The sequence below is a fragment of the Mesoplodon densirostris genome, chromosome 9 (genome assembly GCF_025265405.1).
Source record: "Mesoplodon densirostris isolate mMesDen1 chromosome 9, mMesDen1 primary haplotype, whole genome shotgun sequence".
NCBI classification, from domain to species: domain Eukaryota; kingdom Metazoa; phylum Chordata; class Mammalia; order Artiodactyla; family Ziphiidae; genus Mesoplodon; species Mesoplodon densirostris.
In genome coordinates, this window is record NC_082669.1 from 47,883,919 (window position 1) to 47,904,376 (window position 20,458).

The 20,458-nt window shown below is 38.7% G+C and overlaps 2 protein-coding genes across 2 annotated transcripts in view; both read left to right on the plus strand.

Moving 5' to 3' along the window:
• The window catches only part of VWDE (von Willebrand factor D and EGF domains), a 50,249-nt gene extending 37,573 nt beyond the window's left edge, over window positions 1-12,676 (plus strand). Inside the window, 1 exon segment of the mRNA XM_060107707.1 lies at window positions 12,624-12,676. Coding sequence (XP_059963690.1) covers window positions 12,624-12,676 — 53 coding nt within the window.
• LOC132496075 (large ribosomal subunit protein P1) lies at window positions 12,619-13,136 on the plus strand. The gene has a single exon (XM_060108260.1). It carries the CDS (start codon window positions 12,742-12,744, stop codon window positions 13,084-13,086), a length of 345 nt encoding a protein of 114 aa, XP_059964243.1. The 5' UTR covers window positions 12,619-12,741; the 3' UTR covers window positions 13,087-13,136.
• Window positions 13,137-20,458: the final 7,322 nt, after the last annotated feature.

A 20,458-nucleotide genomic window follows, 5' to 3' on the forward strand; every position in this document is an offset into this window, starting at 1 on the left:
TTCTGTTACCACTGATTATTATTACAGATGGCTAAGTTTCTTTGGAATTACATTTAATTCATAAATATAGAAAACTGTATATAAATATAAATTAAATATCACAGTGAGCTGAGGAAATAATGAGTACACATTTATACTTATGCATGGAAGGGAAGAGGAAAAAATAAAACCTAATCTTTCAACATCATTTTTAAAAGCAACTTTGATTAAAATGCTCATTACATAATAATTCTAAGGTAAATCAAAACAATGGAGTTAATGCATATATTTATTAAAACACTCAAAAGAGAATAAAACCAAAAGGAACAATTTGTCTATCACACATGATATATTTCTCACCTATTTTCATTTGAGGGAAAAAAATGTTGGCAAAATCATGGCATGGGTAGAAGAGAGGTTAGGTTTTATCAACAAGTAGCTTGAAAAACAGAGTGTTAGGAAAGAATTTCTCAGGCCAGTTATTATAGGAACATCATTGTTATCAAAGTCAAGAATTTGCAGAAGCCATTTCACCTATGTCTCAATATCCAAATGTAGGAGAAAGGAAACATCTTCAAGTAAGCCCTAGAAACTGATGGAAGGCTAATGCCCAGACTCCTGACATAGCAGGAAGGACTGTACAGGGTATGTCAACAAGAAAAAGAGAATAATGAAGACTCTCCAATAGCCCAGGAACCCTGACACAGTATGCCATCCTCGAGATCTTGTCCAAACAGCCAGGGTGTCCTCTTTCCTCTCCAGGTTTATCTCTCTTTCTCCCATCCTCCCAGGCTGAACTACTTGCAGTTGAATTACTGAAAAACCACTGACCAACTTTTATTAACACTTTTAGTTTGGGCTCAAGCTTTATTTCCTTAATAGTAATTTCCTGGCTCCTTCAGGCAGCTTGAGTATCTGCACTCCTAGAGCCTTGTGCATATTTTTTTTTTTTTTTTTTTTTGCTGTACGCGGGCCTCTCACTGCTGTGGCCTCTCCCGTTGCGGAGCACAGGCTCCGGACACACAGGCCCCGCGGCCATGGCTCGCGGGCCCAGCCGCTCCGCGGCATGTGGGATCTTCCGGGATCGGGGCACGAACCCGTGTCCCCTGCATCGGCAGGCGGACTCTCAACCACTGCGCCACCAGGGAAGCCCGAGCCTTGTGCATATTTTAACTGCCTCTGATGTCATACTCTACTATAAGCTCCTAGCACCAATCATCATGCTGGTGTATAGGAGGTGATCAGAAAATGTCAGGTGGATTCATGAAGGAATCAACAGAGCATTTTAGTTCTACTTAAACTATAGATTGACACAAGATTTTAAAAATTAACACTTTTTAAAAAATAGATCTTTATTGGAGTATAATTGCTTCACAATACTGTGTTAGTTTCTGTTACACAACAAAACAAATCAGCCATATGCATACACATGTCCCCATATCCCCTCCCTCTGCAGCCGCCCTCCCATCCTCCCTATCCCACCCCTCTAGGTCACTGCAAAGCAGCAAGCAGATCTCCCTGTGCTACGCTGCTGCTTCCCACCAGCAAACTATTTTACATTCGGTAGTGTATATATGTCGATGCTACTCTCACTTCACCCCAGCATCGCCCTCCCACCCCATGTCCTCAAGGCCAGCTTTTGACAAAATTCAACACCCATTTATGATAAAAACTCTCCAGAAAATGGGCATAGAGGGAACCTACCTCAACATAATAAGGGCCATATATGACAAACCCACAGCAAGCATCATACTCAATGGTGAAAAAGTGAAAGCACTTCCACTAAGATCAGGAACAAGACAAGGATGTCCACTCTCACGACTCTTATTCAACATAGTTTTGGAAGTCCTAGCCACAGTAATCAGAGAAGAAAAAGGAATACAAATTAGAAAAGAAGAAGTAAAACAGTCACGGTTTGCTGATGACATGATACTATACATAGAAAATCCTAAAGATGCCACCAGAAAACTACTAGAAGTAATCAATGAATTTGGTAAAGTTGCAGGATCCAAAATTAATGCACAGAAATCTCTAGCATTCCTATACACCAACAACGAAAACTCAGAAAGAGAAATTAAGGAAACACTCCCATTTACCATTGCAACAAAAATAATAAAACACCTAGGAATAAACCTGCCTAAGGAGGCGAAAAACTTGTACTCAGAAAACTGTAAAACACTGATGAAAGAAATCAATGATGACCTAAACAGATGGAGAAATTAACATTTTTTAATAAACACTCGGTTATTATGATAAATCGATGCTTATCTTTAGAGTATCACATTCTTTTTTAGAAAACATATTATGAAACATAAAAACTAGCTGTAATTTTTACAAGAAAAAGTATAAGTGATTCCAATGTTAACTTTTAATCATTCAAATGCTGTTACAGATTTAAAAAAAAATGCAGGATTCTCAGTTACCTTGTGCAAATTGTTGGCTTATTAGTTTTCATCATACTGAAATTTAACAAGCGTGTAGGATTTTTGTCGCAAAGGCTCTGAGGCCAAATTACAGGTCACTTTATAAGAATTGTGTTCTCACCGTAACTTGGAAATATTTCTTAGAGGGAACATTGTTTAAATTCCCACAATTTTTAGATACAAAATGTCATCTATCAATCAGAAAAACTAAATGCTGTTTCTAGGTTCTGAATTACCCAAGAGTGGACAATTGCGAAGGGAAACTACAAAATTTTCATGTGTGTAAAGTTGAGTCTATATTTGGAGAGAAAATGATTATTTTATATCTTCATAATGGGTGATACGGAGTTTAGAGTGTTATCCTAGCCATATTTATTGACATGTGATCTTTTGTTTCACATTATTTTGGCGTATGCTTATCATCATCACAACTTTTATGTTTTAGTGTGGTTATCTACTGGTATTTTTTAGAACTTTTTCAGTGCTAAGATGGAAAGAAATGTCATACAGTAGATTTACAGGAGGTGAAGGTCTCTTTAAATACTTTTGAGCTGTTCCACTATACACTGATTTAAGAATTGGATGACCTAAAGCTGTTATTTTCTTCTTTCCATAACTTGATGGCAATTTACACCAACCAACAAACTCCACAATCTTTATATCATACCCCATATCTCACAAGTGCTAGTAATATTATATAAGCCCATGCATCACTTTCTACCTGAATGTCATCCGAATTCACCACAGGTGAAGGTCTTAGTGATACTACAGCATCCTAGGCACTATCACATTCTATTTGTCACCAGAAATGGGACCCTGTTGACATTTAATTTCACTCCCCCCCCCCAATCCCAATTAGACCCTAAAACAAGGATTTGAGTGCAAGTAGTGTATTGGAAGGTGAGCCCAGGTAGCACACGTAGGGTAGTGGAAAAATGAGACAAGAGAAGCAAAGTCGACTAAGAAAATTTACTACTGTGGTCACCTGGAGACTGATCTAACAGAGTAGTCTCACAGTTCAAACTTATTCAATGAAAACCTGAGGGGGCAGTGGTATTTATCTACAAATTCCCACTAGTCATTGTCTGAAGAATGTTATGGGCGGATGAGAGGCGGGCACTAGTTCCCTTGCATTCCAATCTGCATGGGCAAAGTGGAGAAGCCAGAAAAATTCTTCTGGCAAAGAGATGCACATGCTGATGATTAGAAGAAGGGCTTATGCATCATGGTAGTTCTAGGAGCAAGATTGAGGAGCAGCCAGTAATAGCACTTCTTGACTTATATAACCCCAAAATATCAAGAGCATATGTCAAGAAGGCTGATGTCAGCTGCAATGGTGGAAAAATCATTGACCTGTTACTCAGTTTCTAGACCTAAGCCATTTCTGATTCCCAATTGAAAGGGATGGTGGGTACCACTAAGGAAGGACCCTGTAACCCCACAGCAGGTATAGCAGGTATTCCCCCAGTCTGCCCCCAGAGGGATCCATGATACGTATCCATATAGCTGCACATGGAAGAAAGTGGAAAACAGGTTCTTCAAGGACTGTTAGATACAGGGTTGAGCTGTAATTGATGCTGAGGACCCTTTTTATGGCATAGGAGGTACAGCAGAGAGCATATGACCATGGACCCCTCTCGTTCTACTATATACTTTATCACCCAAAAGCTCCCAAGCTAATAAAATTTTTAATGGCCTCTTAAATGCCCAGCTGAGTCTTCAGTCTGAGGATGATATTCTGAGAGGTTGGGGGTTGGGATGCTGTTCTTCAAGATTCAGTATGTACTTTAAACCAAAAGCCATTATATGGTAATATATAGGGTTGGATCCAAGGTATGGGAATAGGGGTAGACTCTCTCATCATCACTCCTACTAAACCACTTGGGGAATGTTTGCTCAACTCTCCCACAGCTGCAGGCTCCACTGGATTAGAGGCACTGGTTTGGGAAGGGGTATGGGATGGAATGCTTCTATCAAGGGACACAGCAAGTGTTTGTTACTAAACCTACAGCTGTGGTTGCCACCTGGACATTTTGGTACCAAATGACGAGCAGGCAAAGAGAAAGTTACTATACTGGGAAGAGTAATGAGACCTGATTATCATAAAGAGATAAGGTTGCTGCTAGTAATAGAGGCAGGAAACAATATGTCTGAAACTTAGATGGTTCTGTTGGATGTCTCTTCCTGATTCATCATCTCCAGTCGTAACTGTGAATGGACAATAAGTCACGCACAATCAGTTATCACACTGGTAAGGGAAAAACTCACAACTGTGATGCTAGATTGATATAAAGAATTTTAAGATACTGAGAAAAAAATAAGTTTCTAAATTCAGTTGAAATTTGTTATCCTTATTACTTTTCAGTATCATTACTATTATGGAATATGATTTTTTAAATTAGAAAATGGGTTATGGATAATGTACAACTAAAATGAGATAAAGCTGTATATACAAATCCACTTTCCTTTAATACCAGAACTTGTTTGAAAAGCTACAGCGTAAGAAGTCTTTAATTGAAAAGTGAGAAGTTTAAGCTGTTTATTAGAGAACATCTATTTCTAATTTCAAAGGTTGTTAAAATCGTTGAGGAACTCTGTTTCACCATATCCTTTCATTCCATTTCATAGCACTCATATTGAACCCCAGAGGGCTTGGACAATCACAGCAAGTTGGTTATTATGCAGCAACATTTTAAAGTCTGTTGGCTTATTATGTAGCCATTAAGAAGTTTAATTTTTTTCTAAAGTAATTTTCATATTTCTGATTAAAACTTCCCATGAATTTATTTTTGTGGGACAGGTCAGAGATGTATGATAAAGTAAACTAAGCCTAAAATGAAACCTCATTTAAACCACTATTTTATATTTTATTTTAACACATTTAACTAATTTTCTCCTGTGTGATGCAGTAATTTTTTTAGATATTCACTTATGTTTTGCTTCCACTGTTATGCTGACTACCTTTTGCAGATAGTCTCTGCAGATACCTTCTCCATCTTTTTCCACCCTGTTCTGTGCCCCAGGGTGCTGAACCCAGGAGGCATCAATGATTCCCTTGACCACAGGCTTAGGCTTCAGCCAATGAGACAAAGCCAGGAGATGAGAGCGAGTAGGGAGAGTCACGTGAAGATATTCATTCTTTCATATTTCATGTGACATCACCTCTGGTTGTTTGTGGTCTGCTGACACACCACCTTCTCTATAAACTTCCTTCTCCAGGATCTGTTCATTGCTACCTCCCCTGGCCTCTTTCAACCTAGGTCCAGTAACGTCACTCTGATTGTTAGTTGCACGAACACAGAGTATCACCCCTTGATTTTTCTAAACCATGCTCTCCCTGTCGTAAAGAGTCATTTTACTAAACTCTCCTTCATGGCCAAGTTGAACCCACATGTGTGTCTTACCAGGACCCTGACTGATGTAATTACTGTAAGTATATTTCTCTTCCCTACAATAAAAATCTAGAAAAGTTATAAAGCCAATAATTGCTTTTGAATTCATAACTTATAATTACTGCACTTAACTCCCTTAGACACAGACTCCTTCACTTATAAATCCAAGATGGATGACTGAAGTTTTTCCTTTACAAACAAAATACCTTTTTTCCTACTTTCTCACATCACTTTTATGGTCAATTTATTTTTTTTATTTATTTATTTTTTTTGCTGTACGCGGGCCTCTCACTGTTGTGGCCTCTCCCATTGCGGAGCACAGGCTCCGGACGCACAGGCCCAGCAGCCATGGTTCACGGGCCCAGCCTCTCCGCGGCATGTGGGATCTTCCCAGACCGGGGCACGAACCCGTATCCCCTGCATCAGCAGGCGGACTCTCAACCACTGCGCCACCAGGGAAGCCCGGTCAATTTATCTTGAGCTCCTTTTTTGTGCTTCTCTCCTCCCATCCTCTACTTCTTCCAAGTGAACCAAAGATCTATACATACTGTATTTTCTCATTACATCAGCCCTCTCTCCAGCTAAAGCCTAGAATGACAAACTCTTTCAGTCTGGAAAAATCTTAAGCAGTCTTCAAGTCCTACCTTTAACCAGTGCTCAAATGAACACGATCAGTTATCTACTGGACATTTTACCAAGTTATCTGACTTAATATCCCCAAATAATGTCTATTTTCCGTCTGGCTTGCTACTTTTCTTGAATGATGAATGGTAGCATGATCCTTATCAAACTAGAAACTGTGTTCATCCCCAACTTCTCAATTTTTTCTTTCTCTGACATTTAGTAATAATGGTTATTATAATGATAGCACCAAGCATGTACTGATTACCCTTTAAATCCAGGCTCTAAAATCAGTATGCCACTTAAATTATTTTATGTAACATTTACAATAACAGCTAATATTTATTAGGAAATTATATTTATCAGATACCACACTAAGAGTTTAATTTGTATTAGTTCAATCTTCATAACATCATTTTGATGTTAAATATTATCTCCATTTTTCCCAGGTGATACTGAAGCACAGTGAGTTATATAATTTCCTAAAGTTAACACAGATCATAGCTGGCATAACTTGAATGCAGGTAGTTTGAATTCAAAAATCATGCTCTTAACCACCATATTTTCTTTGTTCTAACTCCGTATGGGAGAAATATTATCCAATTTCACAGATGAGAGAACTGATTTCCAAATATGCTTAATTAACTTGCCCGAGATTACACAACTAGTCAGAGGGGAACATAGGTGCAACACACAATTATTCTTCCAAAATTCCCGGAAACATAACTTTCATTAAAATTTGCTGATAGGTCCTCCAGAAATTTTTTCTTTTAAAATGTCCCACAAACGTCACTATTTGAACTAATCTGAATGAAAAAATAATATTTAAGGGTTATTTTTAAAATAAAAATTGTGTGTACAACCTATGTTCCCCAGATACCATAAGCACCATGATTTTACAGCTAGGAAGAGGAGGAGCAAGGATTACAACTTAGACTGTCTCACAGCAAAGCCCAGCTCTTTTACCTCTTTTATGTTATTATCAAATCATATAGAAAATAACTCTTTAAATTTCCCCTATTTCCTCTCCATTTCTATAGCACTATTGCCTCATGATTTCTCTCTTGAATTACCCCAGTAACGTCATAATTGTTCTTCCTTCTTCCTTCCTCATCTCCCCTGACTCACCACCCACACTATTTTTTTTAATGGTTTTTCTATAATCAAAATTCAATTGTAGGGAGAGAATATTTGTATAGCATATATCTGATAGGGGACTAGTATCCAAAATATATAAAGAACACTTACAACTCAACAATTAAAAGATAAATGACCCAATTAAAACATGGACATAAGATTGGAAGAGATACTTTTCCAAAGATGATGTAAAAACAGCCAAGAAGCACATAAAATGATGATCAATATCATTAGTTATTCTGAAAATGCAAATCAAAACCACAAGGAGACACCACTTTACACCCACTGAGATGTCTGTAATCAAGAGGATGGACAATAACAAGTGTCAGCGATAATGTGGAAATATAGGAATTTTCATACATTGCTGGTGGGGATGAAAAATGGTGCAGATACTTTGGAAACAGTTTCATTTTTTCAATAATTAAACCTAGAGTTATATTACCCAGCTATCCCCCTTTTCAGTAAAGACGCAAAAGAATTGAAAATATATATTCACAAAAAACTGTACACAGATGTTCACAGCATTATTCGTAATAATCGAAAGCTAGAAACAACCCGAATGTCCATCAATTAATAAATGGATAGACAAAATGTAATATATGCATAAAATGGAATATTATTCAGCTTTAAGAGGAATGAAGTACAACATGAATGAACCTTGAAAACACTATTCTCAGTGAAATAAGTCATTCGCAAACAGACACATATTGTATAATTCTATTCATGTGAAATGTCCAGAATAAGCAAATCCATAGAGCCAGAAAGTAGATTAGTGGTTGCCAGGGGCCAAGGGGAGGGAAGAATTGTAAGTGAATATTAATGGATATGAGGTTTCTTTTGGGCCAAGCCTTTTACTATAACTATTATAATACGTTAGATTATATTACATATACTATATTAGTCAAAATAGACTTAGCAATGCTGTAGGAAGGAACCACAGTAAAATCTAAGTAGCCTAACATAATCAAAAGTTAATTTCTCATTAATGCTGCAAGAAAGATCTCATATTTAATATCACTTACTAGAGAGAGTTCAACTCATCAAACCACTGGTAAAATGTTAGCTGTATCAAACAGGGAGTAAAAGGAAAAGACAGAACTGTTTTAACCATTCTTCCATTGATAGCATCCTCAGTAAAATATATATTTACAATATAGGCTATATTTTTGCCATTTGTTTTTTTCTTTTTAAAAAAATTCTTTAACAGATAAATTTACATAAAGCCCTGAAAATTCATTGCTCTTTAATGACCTATAACGGCTTTTGTCTTCCTCGTTTAAAGATGTTTTTATGCCTAATTAAAGATAAAACAAGCATCTCTCACGCAGTTAATTTTCATATCATTTTATGACCACAAGAAATAAAATTAAATTTTGTAGTCAACAGCCTTATTTTTGTGGTTTAGTAATAAAATTTTAGCTGTAATGGAAATATGTAGTGATTTACCTTATAAATAATCAAATGATCAAAGTAATTTATAAGGACATAAAATAATTTAAGGACATTATTTTTTAACATAAAGAAATTCATATTTTGTTACTCTGATATATACCTAGTCGGTTAAGACATTACTTGTTAAGCTTCGAAAGTATTCAAAAGTCCTCAACAGTAGCTCAAATTTCAAATTTGCTATATTTCAAAAAATTTTTAATTATATAATGTGACAGATTTTGAAGATAAGCAATACATTCTTAACAGCAGGATCAGTCTCTTGGGTAGACAAAATATAGATTGGCCTATATGATATAGCTTGAGAATGTCTCTCCAAGGACACTCCTACTTGCTACTCTGTCTTAAATTCCAATTAAAGATTCAGTCACTCAAATATTTTTTGATTATCTACTATGTACCACACTTTGTTCAAAGACTTGAGAAGTCAACAGAGAACAAAAATGAAGACCTTGTCCATTTTCCTGAAACCATAGTCATTCATTATCACCTTGATAAGGTTTGCCATATATATTCATTCTGCCTATACTATTATTCACTTAATAATTTTCTTTAAAGTGATTTATTTTACTTAAATCTATATAAGAAAGAAAAGATATCAGTTCAATACATTTTAAACAGGTAGCATTTGCTCTTAATAGACTGTAATTGTAAAGAAATTAATACAAGGAAAACAAAACAACTTTATGAATTAATAGATTCCATTTGGTAATGGCTATGACCCTGATGATTCTGAACTTGTGGAATGCTCTCTCCTTATTTAAAGGGGGAAATCAGAAACTGTTTGAGAAGTCTTAAGGCTACAAAAAAAACTGGAACTTTTCACATAATCAGAAGAATCACTGAGTGGTTTATTTTTTAATACGATGTCTCAACACTCAAATTATCATTGCTTTGGAGAACAATTTAATCTCCACTAAAGTGGGTTCCTTGGCTCTAAGGATTTGTCCTCCTGTGAAATCTTCTTCTTAAATACAAAATATTCTGTATAGATTACTTGTATTGTGAAAGTAACTCTGTATTTTAAGTGATCTCATAGGATAGGAAGTCTTCTGAGGTATTAAGACTCTGAGTAGATTATAATGGAAGAGACCCACTGTGCTCAGGCCTCAAACCTCTGAGATTCTAATAAAAGGGAAAAGTGGAAAGAGTTCAAAAGTAAGGAGAAGGCAGATTTAATTAACTTTCTTCACAACTTTGCCTTTGAATCAGCTAGAAAGTCAAGATAGGGCAAATAGTAATTCTCATTTTCAATTTATAAAGTGGTTTAGTTCAATGAGTAATTAATAAATTCTTAAATAATTAATATATTTCCAAATTAAACTTCACTTTAATTACTTAACTGAGGTGTAACAAATATTACACCTGTGTGTTGTAAGTTTATTATCTCATTTGAGAAAATAATAAGTCCAAGCTGAAATTATTATTAAGGGAAAAAAAACTGTCATTGGTATGCCGGACAGTCTTTGCCCAACTAGAGATAACTCCTTATTTATTATCTCCACCCTACTCTGTATTCTGGAAGACTGAACTTGTGCGGATTACATTAACAAGTTCCCTTGTCCTCTGACACTCTATTCAATTGGGTAAGCCCCAGAAGGAGGTTAGAGGAAAGGAGGAAAATGAAGTCTGAATGTGTTTTTTCTTCGACTTTCTTCCTGTGGGGTGAAATGGGTTGGCAAGCCCCTTGACTAAAGATCTCCACTCCTATCAAGGAATTCCTCTCAAAACAGACCTTTCTGTTTTTTTGCTCCTTCTGTTCTAAGGGTGGTATTAGTGCCATGATTCACTAGTCTCAAGGTACAGCACTACTTCTTGTGGTTTCCCTATTCTTTGTCCACATAGTTTTAAAAAACAGTCATTTTATTAAACACTCCTCAAAATACCCAATTTGAATTTATCACTTTTTTTCCTCCTAGGCCCCTGACTACCTTAAACAGTCATTTATCTTCTCAAGAACTTTGATGGTTTGGGGCCAACCATTCACCACATAGAATTAATCTTTAATAAGAAGACCTGGTTTTTTTGTTTTTTGTTTTTTTGTTTTTTGGCCATGCCACCCAGCATGTGGGATCTTAGTTCCCCAACCAGGGATCAAACCTGCGCCCCCTTCATTGGAAGCATGGAGTCTTTTTTTTTTTTTTTTTTGCGTTACGCGGGCCTCTCACTGTTGTGGCCTCTCCTGTTGCAGAGCACAACAGGCTCCGGACGCGCAGGCTCAGCGGCCGTGGCTCACGGGCCCAGCCGCTCCGCAGCATGTGGGATTTTCCTGCACCGGGGCACGAACCCGTGTCCCCTGCATCGGCAGGCGGACTCTCAACCACTGCGCCACCAGGGAAGCCCAAGGAAGCATGGAGTCTTAACCACTGGACTACCAGGGAAGTCCCAAGAAGACCTAGTTTTAAAATGACATTTTCTTGTAATTATTTTATATTTCAGAGGAAACAGACATTCTGCATTATCATTTAACATTTGAGTTCTTGTTCTCTATTCCATTACATCTTACAGTCTTTAGGGAGAAAAAGGTTGTAGACTAAAATACAAAATTTCAAACATAGCTAAAATGTTATGTTATCTGATTGAAAATACGTATTAAAATAAAAATATGTTTTCTCTTGTAAGAGATTCGTTTTTAAATTTTAATGACTGGTTTTGGCTACCGCAGAGTAGCTAGGAACAGATTTGAACTCCCATTGTGAATACAATAAAAACTGGAAAAAAATTCTAAATTTAAAAAACAACAATTTTTAGACACTGAAAAGCTACGACCCAGGGCTATCTATGATCCTTGAGATAAGTGAGGAAGATGAGGTGAGCCCTGCACTCACTCACTGGCTTTCTTACTGAGGCATTTTCCAAACTGTTGCTAGCCAGGAAAATAGAGCCCAATCAGAGAGTACAGTCTCACTGGGTGAAGAAAACAAAGATCACAGTTCAGGGTTACATAGTCAGTTGGGATTTGAGGGTCAGAATACTAAAGAGAAAGAGGCCAACACAAGGAGGCCAAAAATATGCATTAAAATTTCCCTCTGGGACTTCCCTGGGGGCACAGTGGTTAAGAATACACCTGCCAATGCAGGCAACAGGGATTTCAGCCCTGGTCCGGGAAGATACCACATGCCGCGGAGCAACTAAGCCCGTGCACCACAACTACTGAGCCTACACTCTAGAGCCCTCAAGCCGCAACTACAGAGCCAGTGTGCTACAACTACTGAAGCCTACGTGCCTAGAGCCGCAGCAAGAGAAGCCACAGCAATGAGAAGCCCATGCACCGCAACGAAGAGTAGCCCCGCTTGCCGCAAGTAGATAAAGCCCGTGCACAGCATCGAAGACCCAATGTAGCCAAAAATAAATAAATAAATTTATTAAAAAAAAATTTACCTCTGGTCGTTGGCCAGTACATAAGGTTTGCATGTTTATTATGAAGCACTGGGAGATATACCAGAGAATACCTGTTGGGATACTGAAAGGTTGGGTAGAGATTTTAGAAGCTGCACAGACTGGATTTTGGGCCCCCTAGAAGAGAAGTCCGTCACAAACAGGGCTTTTAGTCTAGGAAGGTCAGCCTTACAAGTGAGGACAAAAAACTAGGATTAAGAGTATAACCAGTCCTTTTCCTCAGCTTCCGCTAAGGTGCTTGGTCCTTCCGAGGAAGCTAAGGCCGCGTTGGGGTGAGGCCCTCACTTCATCCGGCGACTAGCACCGCGCCCGGCAGACCCTGCCTAGCCTTCTCCCGCACCATGGCCTCCGTCTCGGAGCTCGCCTGCATCTACTCGGCCCTCATCCTGCACGACGATGAGGTGACGGTCACGGAGGATAAGATCAATGCCCTCATTAAAGCAGCCGGTGTAAATGTTGAACCTTTCTGGCCAGGCTTGTTTGCAAAGGCTTTGGCCAATGTCAACATCGGGAGCCTCATCTGCAATGTGGGGGCAGGTGGACCTGCCCCAGCACCTGGTGCTACACCAGCAGGAGGTCCTGCCCCCTCCACCACTGCTGCCCCAGCTGAGGAGAAGAAAGTGGAAGCAAAGAAAGAAGAATCTGAAGAGTCTGATGATGACATGGGCTTTGGTCTTTTTGACTAAACCTCTTTAGTAGCACGTTCAATAAAAAGCTGAGTTCTTAAAAAAAAAAAAAAAAAAAAGAGTATAACCAGCATAGATCAGGGCTACATGTCCTTAAATTAAGTCATTCAAAGTAGGTGCTGGTAATTTACTGCTTGCCAGAGCAAAATATGACAAAATCTAGAAGAGTATAATATAATCAAGAACTCCCACATACAAGAATTCACACCGTTTAACATAAAATTAAAAATTACGAAACAAGCAAAAACAACAACAGAAACAACAGGTAGTCACATATATTTGAGATGTAAAATAGTCAATAGGTCCAAACCCAGATATAATTAAGGAAATGGAGTTGCAGAAAAAGACTTCAGAATTACTGTGATTAATATAATAAAGGGGGAGAGAAACTTTCAACATGGCGGAAGAGTAAGCCATGGAGATCACCTTCCACCCCACAAATACATCAGAAATACATCTACATGGGGAACAACACCTACAGAACACCTACTGAACGCTGGCAGAAGAACTCAGACCTCCCAAAAGTCAAGAAACTCCCCACGTACCTGGGTAGGGCAAAAGAAAAAAGAAAAAACAGAGACAAAAGAATAGGGACGGGACCTGCACCAGTGGGAGGGAGCCGTTAAGGAGGAAAGGTTTCCACACACTCGAAGCCCCTTCACGGGCGGAGACAACGGGTGGCGGAGGGGGGAAGCTTCGGAGCCACAGAGGAGAGCACAGCAACAGGGGTGTGGAGGGCAAAGCGGAGAGATTCCCGCACAGAGGACCGGTGCCGACTAGCACTCACCAGCCCGAGAGGCTTGTCTGCTCACCCGCCGGGGTGGGCGGGGGCTGGGAGCTGAGGCTCGGGCTTCAGGAGGTCGGATCCCAGGGAGAGGACTGGGGCTGGCGGTGTGAAGACAGCCTGAAGGGGCTAGTGCGCCATGGCTAGCCGGGCGGGAGTCTGGGAAAAGGTCTGGAACTGCCGAAGAGTCAAGAGACTTTTTCTTCCCTCTTTGTTTCATGGTGCTTGAGGAGAGGGGATTAAGGGTGCAGCTTAAAGGAGCTCGACAGATGGGCATGAACTGCGGCTATCAGCACGGACCCCAGAGACGGAAATGGGACGCTAAGGCTGCTGCTGCAGCCACCAAGAAGCCTGTGTGCACACAGAGGTCACTGTCCACACCTCCCCTCCCAGGATCCTGTGCAGCCCGCCACTGCCAGCATTCTGTGATCCAGGGACAACTTCCCCAGGAGAACGTAAGGCATGCCGCAGGCTGGTGCAACGTCACGCCGGCCTCTGCCGCCGCAGGATCACCCCACATCCGTACCCCTCCCTCCCCCCAGCCTTTGTGAGCCAGAGCCCCCGAAACAGCTGCTCCTTTAACCCCGTCCTGTCTGAGCAAAGAACACACGCCCTCAGGCGACCTACACGCACAAGTGGGGCCACATCCAAAGCTGAACCCCAGGAGCTGTGCGAACAAAGAAGAGAAAGGGAAATCTCTCCCAGCAGCCTCAGGAGCAGCGGATTAAATCTCCACAGTCAACTTGATGTACCCTGCATCAATGGAATAACTGAATAGACAAAGAATCATCCCAAATTGAGACAGTGGACTTTGGGAGCAATGATATACATATATTTTTCCTTTTTCTCTTTTTGTGAGTGTGTGTGTGTATGCTTCTGCATGTGATTTTTGTCTGTATAGCTGTGCTTTTACCATTTGTCCTAGGGTTCTGTCTGTCCGTTTTTTGGGGTTTTCTTAGTACAGTTTTTAGTGCTTGGTATCATTGGTGGATTTGTTTTTTGGTTTGGTTCCTCTCTTCTATCGTTTTTTCTTTTTATTACTTAAAATTTAATTATTTTTTATTTTTTAATTTAATATCTTTATTTTATTCTATTTATTTATTTTTTCTTTCTTTCTTTCTTTTGTCCTCCCTTTTATTCTGAGCCATGTGAATGACAGGGTCTTGGTGCTCTGGGCAGGCATCAGGCCTATGCCTCTGAGGTGGGAGAGCTGAGTTCAGGACATGGGACCACCAGAGATCTCCCAGCTCCACGTAATATCAAATGGCAAAAATCTCCCAGAGATCTCTATCTCAATGCCAAGACCCAGCTCCGCTCAATGACCGGCAAGATACAGTGTTGGACACCCCATGCCAAACAACTAGCAAGACAGGAACACAACCCCACCCACTAGCGAAAGGCTGCCTAAAATAATAATAAGGTCACACACACCCCAAAACACACCACTGGATGCAGACCTCCCCACCAGAAACACAACATCCAGCCTCATCCACCAAAACACAGGCACCAGTCCCCTACACCAGGAAGCCTACACAACCCACTGAACCAACCTTATCCACTAGGGGCAGACACCAAAAACAACGGGAAGTACGAACCTGCAACCTGTGAAAAGGAGACCCCAAACACAGTAAGTTAAGCAAAATGAGAAGACAGAGAAACACACAGCAGATGAAGGAGCAAGGTAAAAACCCACCAGACCAAACAAATGAAGAGGAAAAAGGCAGTCTACCTAAAAAGGAATTCAGAATAATGATAATAAAGATGATCCAAAATCTTGGAAATAGAATGGAGAAAATACAAGAAAAATTTAACAAGGACCTAGAAGAACTAAAGAGCAAACAAACAATGATGAACAACACAATAAATGAAATTAAAAATTCTCTAGAAGGAATCAATAGCAGAATAACTGAAGCAGAAGAATGGACAAGTGACCTGGAAGATAAAATAGTCGAAATAACTACCACAGAGCAGAATAAACAAAAAAGAATGAAAAGAATTGAGGACAGTCTCAGAGACCTCTGGGACAACATTAAATGCACCAACATTCGAATTATAGGGGTCCCAGAAGAAGAGGAGAAAAAGAAAGGGCCTGAGAAAATATTTGAAGAGATTATAGTTGAAAAAGGAAATAGTTAATCAAGTCCCAGAAGCACATTGAGTCCCATACAGGATAAATCCAAGGAGAAACACGCCAAGGCACATATTAATCAAACTATCAAAAATTAAATACAAAGACAAAATATTAAAAGCAGCAAGGCAAAAACAACAAGTAACATACAAGGGAATCCCCATAAGGTTAACAGCTGATCATTCAGCAGAGACTCTGCAAGCCAGAAGGGAGTGGCAGGACACATTTTAAGTGATGAAAGGGAAAAACCTACAACCAAGATTACTCTACCCAGCAAGGATCTCATTCAGATTCAACGGAGAAATTAAACCTTTACATAAAAGCAAAAGTTAAGAGAATTCAGCACCACCAAACCAGCTCTACAACAAATGCTAGAGGAACTTCTCTAGGCAGGAAACACAAGAGAAGGAAAGAACCTACAATAACAAACCCAAAACAATTAAGAAAATGGTAATAGGAACATACATATCGATAATTACCTTAAATGTAAACGGATTATAGGCTACAATCAAAAGACATAGACTGGCTGAATGGATACAAAAACAAGAACCGTATATATGCTGTCTACAAGAGACCCACTTCAGACCTAGGGACACATACAGTCTGAAAGTGAGGGGATGGAAAAAGATATTCCATGCAAATGGAAATCACAAGAAAGCTGGAGTAGCAATTCTCATATCAGACAAAATAGACTTTAAAATAAAGACTATTACAAGAGACAAAGAAGGACACTACATAATGATCAAGGAATCAATCTAAGAAGAAGATATAAAAATTTTAAATATTTATGCACCCAACAGAGGAGCACCTCAATACATAAAGCAAATACTAACAGCCATAAAAGGGGAAATCGACAGTAACATAATCATAATAGGGGACTTTAACACCCCACTTTAACCAATAGACAGATCATCCAAAATGAAAATAAATAAGGAAACACAAGCTTTAAATGATACATTAAACAAGATGGACTTAACTGATATTTATAGGACATTCCATCCAAAAACAACAGAATACACTTTCTTCTCAAGTGCTCATGGAACATTCTCCAGGATAGATCATATCTTGGATCACAAATCAAGCCTTAGTAAATTTAAGAAAATTGAAATCGTATCAAGTATATTTTCTGACCACAATGCTATGGGACTAGATATCAATTACAGGAAAAAAATCAATAAAAAATACAAACACATGGAGGATAAACAATACACTACTTAATAACCAAGAGATCACTGAAAAAATCAAAGAGGAAATTAAAAAATACCTAGAAACAAATGACAATGAAAACACGACGACCCAAAACCTATGGGATGCAGCAAAAGCAATTCAAGGAGAGAAGTTTATAGCAATACAAGCCTACCTCAAGAAACAAGAAACATCTCAAATAAACAACTTAACCTTACACCTGAAACAATTAGAGGAAGAACAAAAAACCCCAAAGTAGGCAGAAGGAAAGAAATCATAAATATCAGATCAGAAATAAATGAAAAAGAAATTAAAGTAACAATAGCAAAGATCAATAAAACTAAAAGCTGGTTCTTTGAGAAGATAAACAAAATTGATAAACCATTAGCCAGACTCATCAAGAAAAAAAGGGAGAAGACTCAAATCAATAGAACTAGGAATGAAAAAGGACAAGTAACAACTGATACTGCAGAAATGCAAAGCATCATGAGAGATTACTACAAGAAACTATATGCCAATAAAATGGACAAACTGGAAGAAATGGACAAATTCTTAGAAAAGCACAACCTTCCCAGAATGAACCAGGAAGAAGTAGAAAATATGAACAGACCAATCACAAGCACTGAAATTGAAACTGTGACTAAAAATCTTCCAACAAACAAAAGGCCAGGACCAGAGGGCTTCACAGGCAAATTCTATCAAACATTTAGAGAAGAGCTAACACCTATCCTTCTCAAACTCTTCCAAAATATAGCAGAGGGAGGAACACTCCCAAACTCATTCTACGAGGCCACCATCACCCTGAAACCAAAACCAGACAAAGGTGTCACAAAGAAAGAAAACCACCGGCCAATATCACTGATGAACATAGATGAAAAATCCTCAACAAAACACTGGCAAACAGAATCCAACAGCATGCTAAAAGGATCATACACCATGATCAAGTGGGGCTTATCCCAGGAATGCAAGGATTCTTCAATATATGCAAATCAATCAATGTGATACACCATATTAACAAATTGAAGAAGAAAAACCATATGATCATCTCAATAGATGCAGAAAAAGCTTTCAACAAAATTCAACACCGCTTTATAATAAAAACCCTCCAGAAAGTAGGCATAGAGGGACTTACCTAACACAATACAAGCCATATATGACAAACCCACAGCCAACATCGTTCTCTATGATAAAAAACTGAAACCGTTTCTACTAAGATCAGGAATGAGACAAGGTTGCCCACTCTCACCACTATTATTCAACATTATTTTGGAAGTTTTAGCCACAGCAATCAGAGAAGAAAAAGAAATAAAAGGAATCCAAATCAGAAAAGAAGAAGTAAAGCTGTCACTGTTTGCAGATGACATGATACTATATATAGAGAATCCTAAAGATGCTACCAGAAAACTACTAGAGCTAATCAATGAATCTGGTAAAGTAGCAGGATACAAAATTAATGCACAGAAATCCTTGCATTCCTATAAACTAATGATGAAAAATCTGAAAGAGAAATTAAGGAAACACTCCCATTTACCATTGCAACAAAAAGAACAAAATACCTAGGAATAAATCTACCTAAGCAGACAAAAGACGTGTATGAAGAAAACTGTAAGACACTGATGAACAAAATTAAAGATGATACAAACAGATGGAGAGATATATCATGTTCGTGGTTTGGAAGAATCAACATTGTGAACATGAAAATACTACCCAAAGCAATCTACAGATTCAATGCAATCCCTATCAAACTACCACTGGCATTTTTCACAGAACTAGAACAAAAAATTGCACAATTTGTATGAAAACACAAAAGACCCTAAATAGCCAAAGCAATCTTGAGAAAGAAAAACGGAGCTGGAGGAATCAGGCTTCCTGACTCAGACTATACTACATAGCTACAGTAATCAAGACAGTATGGTCCTGGCACAAAAACAGAAATATAGATCAATGGAACAGGATAGAAAGCCCAGAGATAAACCCATGAACATATGGTCACCTTATCTTTGATAAAGGAGGCAAGAATATACAGTGGAGAAAAGACAGCCTCTTCAAGAAGTGGTGCTGGGAAAACTGGACAGCTACATGTAAAAGAATGAAATTAGAACACTCCCTAACACTATACACAAAAATAACCTCAAAATGGATTAAAGACCTAAATGTAAGGCCAGACACCATCAAACTCTTAGAGGAAAACATAGGCAGAACACTCTATGACATAAATCACAGCAAGATCCTTTTTGACTCACGTCCTAGAGAAATGGAAATAAAAACAAAAATAAATAAATCTGACCTAATGAAACTCAACAGCTTTTGCACAGGAAAGGAAACCATAAAGAAGATGAAAAGACAATCCTCAGAATGGGAGAAAATATTTTCAAATCAAGCACATGAAAAAGGATTAATTTCCAAAATTTGCAAGCAGCTCATGCAGCTCAATACCAAAAAGCAAACAACCTAATCAAAAAATAGGCAGAAGACTGAAACAGACATTTCTCCAAAGATATACAGATTGTCAACAAACACATGAAAGAATGCTCCACAACATTAATCATTAGAGAAATGCAAATCAAAACTACAATGAGATATCACCTCACATCAGTCAGAATGGCCATCATCATAAAATCTACAAACAAATGCTCGAGAGGGTGTTGAGAAAAGGGAACCCTCTTGCTCTGTTGGTGGCAATGTAAATTGATACAGCCACTATGGAGGACAGTATGGAGGTTCCTTAAAAAACTAAAAATAGAACTACCATATGACCCAGCAATCCCACTGCTGGGCATATACCCTGAGAAAACCATAATTCAAAAAGAGTTGTGTACCACAATGTTCACTGCAGCTCTATTTACAATAGCCAGGACATGGAGGCAACCTAAGTGTCCATTGACAGATGAATGGATAAAGAAGGTGTGGCACATATATACAATGGAATATTACTCAGCCATAAAAAGAAATGAAACTGAGTTATTTGTAGTGAGGTTGATGGACCCAGAGACTGTCATACAGAGTGAAGTAAGTCAGAAAGAGAAAAACAAATACTGTATGCTAACACATATATATGGAATCTATAAAAAAAATGGTCATGAAAACCTAGGGGCAGGATGGGAATAAAGACACAGACCTACTAGAGAATGGACTTGAGGACACGGGGAGGGGGAAGGGTAAGCTGGGTTGAAATGAGAGAGTGGCATGGACATATATACACTACCAAATGTAAAACAGATAGCTAGTGGGAAGCAGCCACATAGCACAGGGAGATCAGCTCGGTGCTTTGTGAC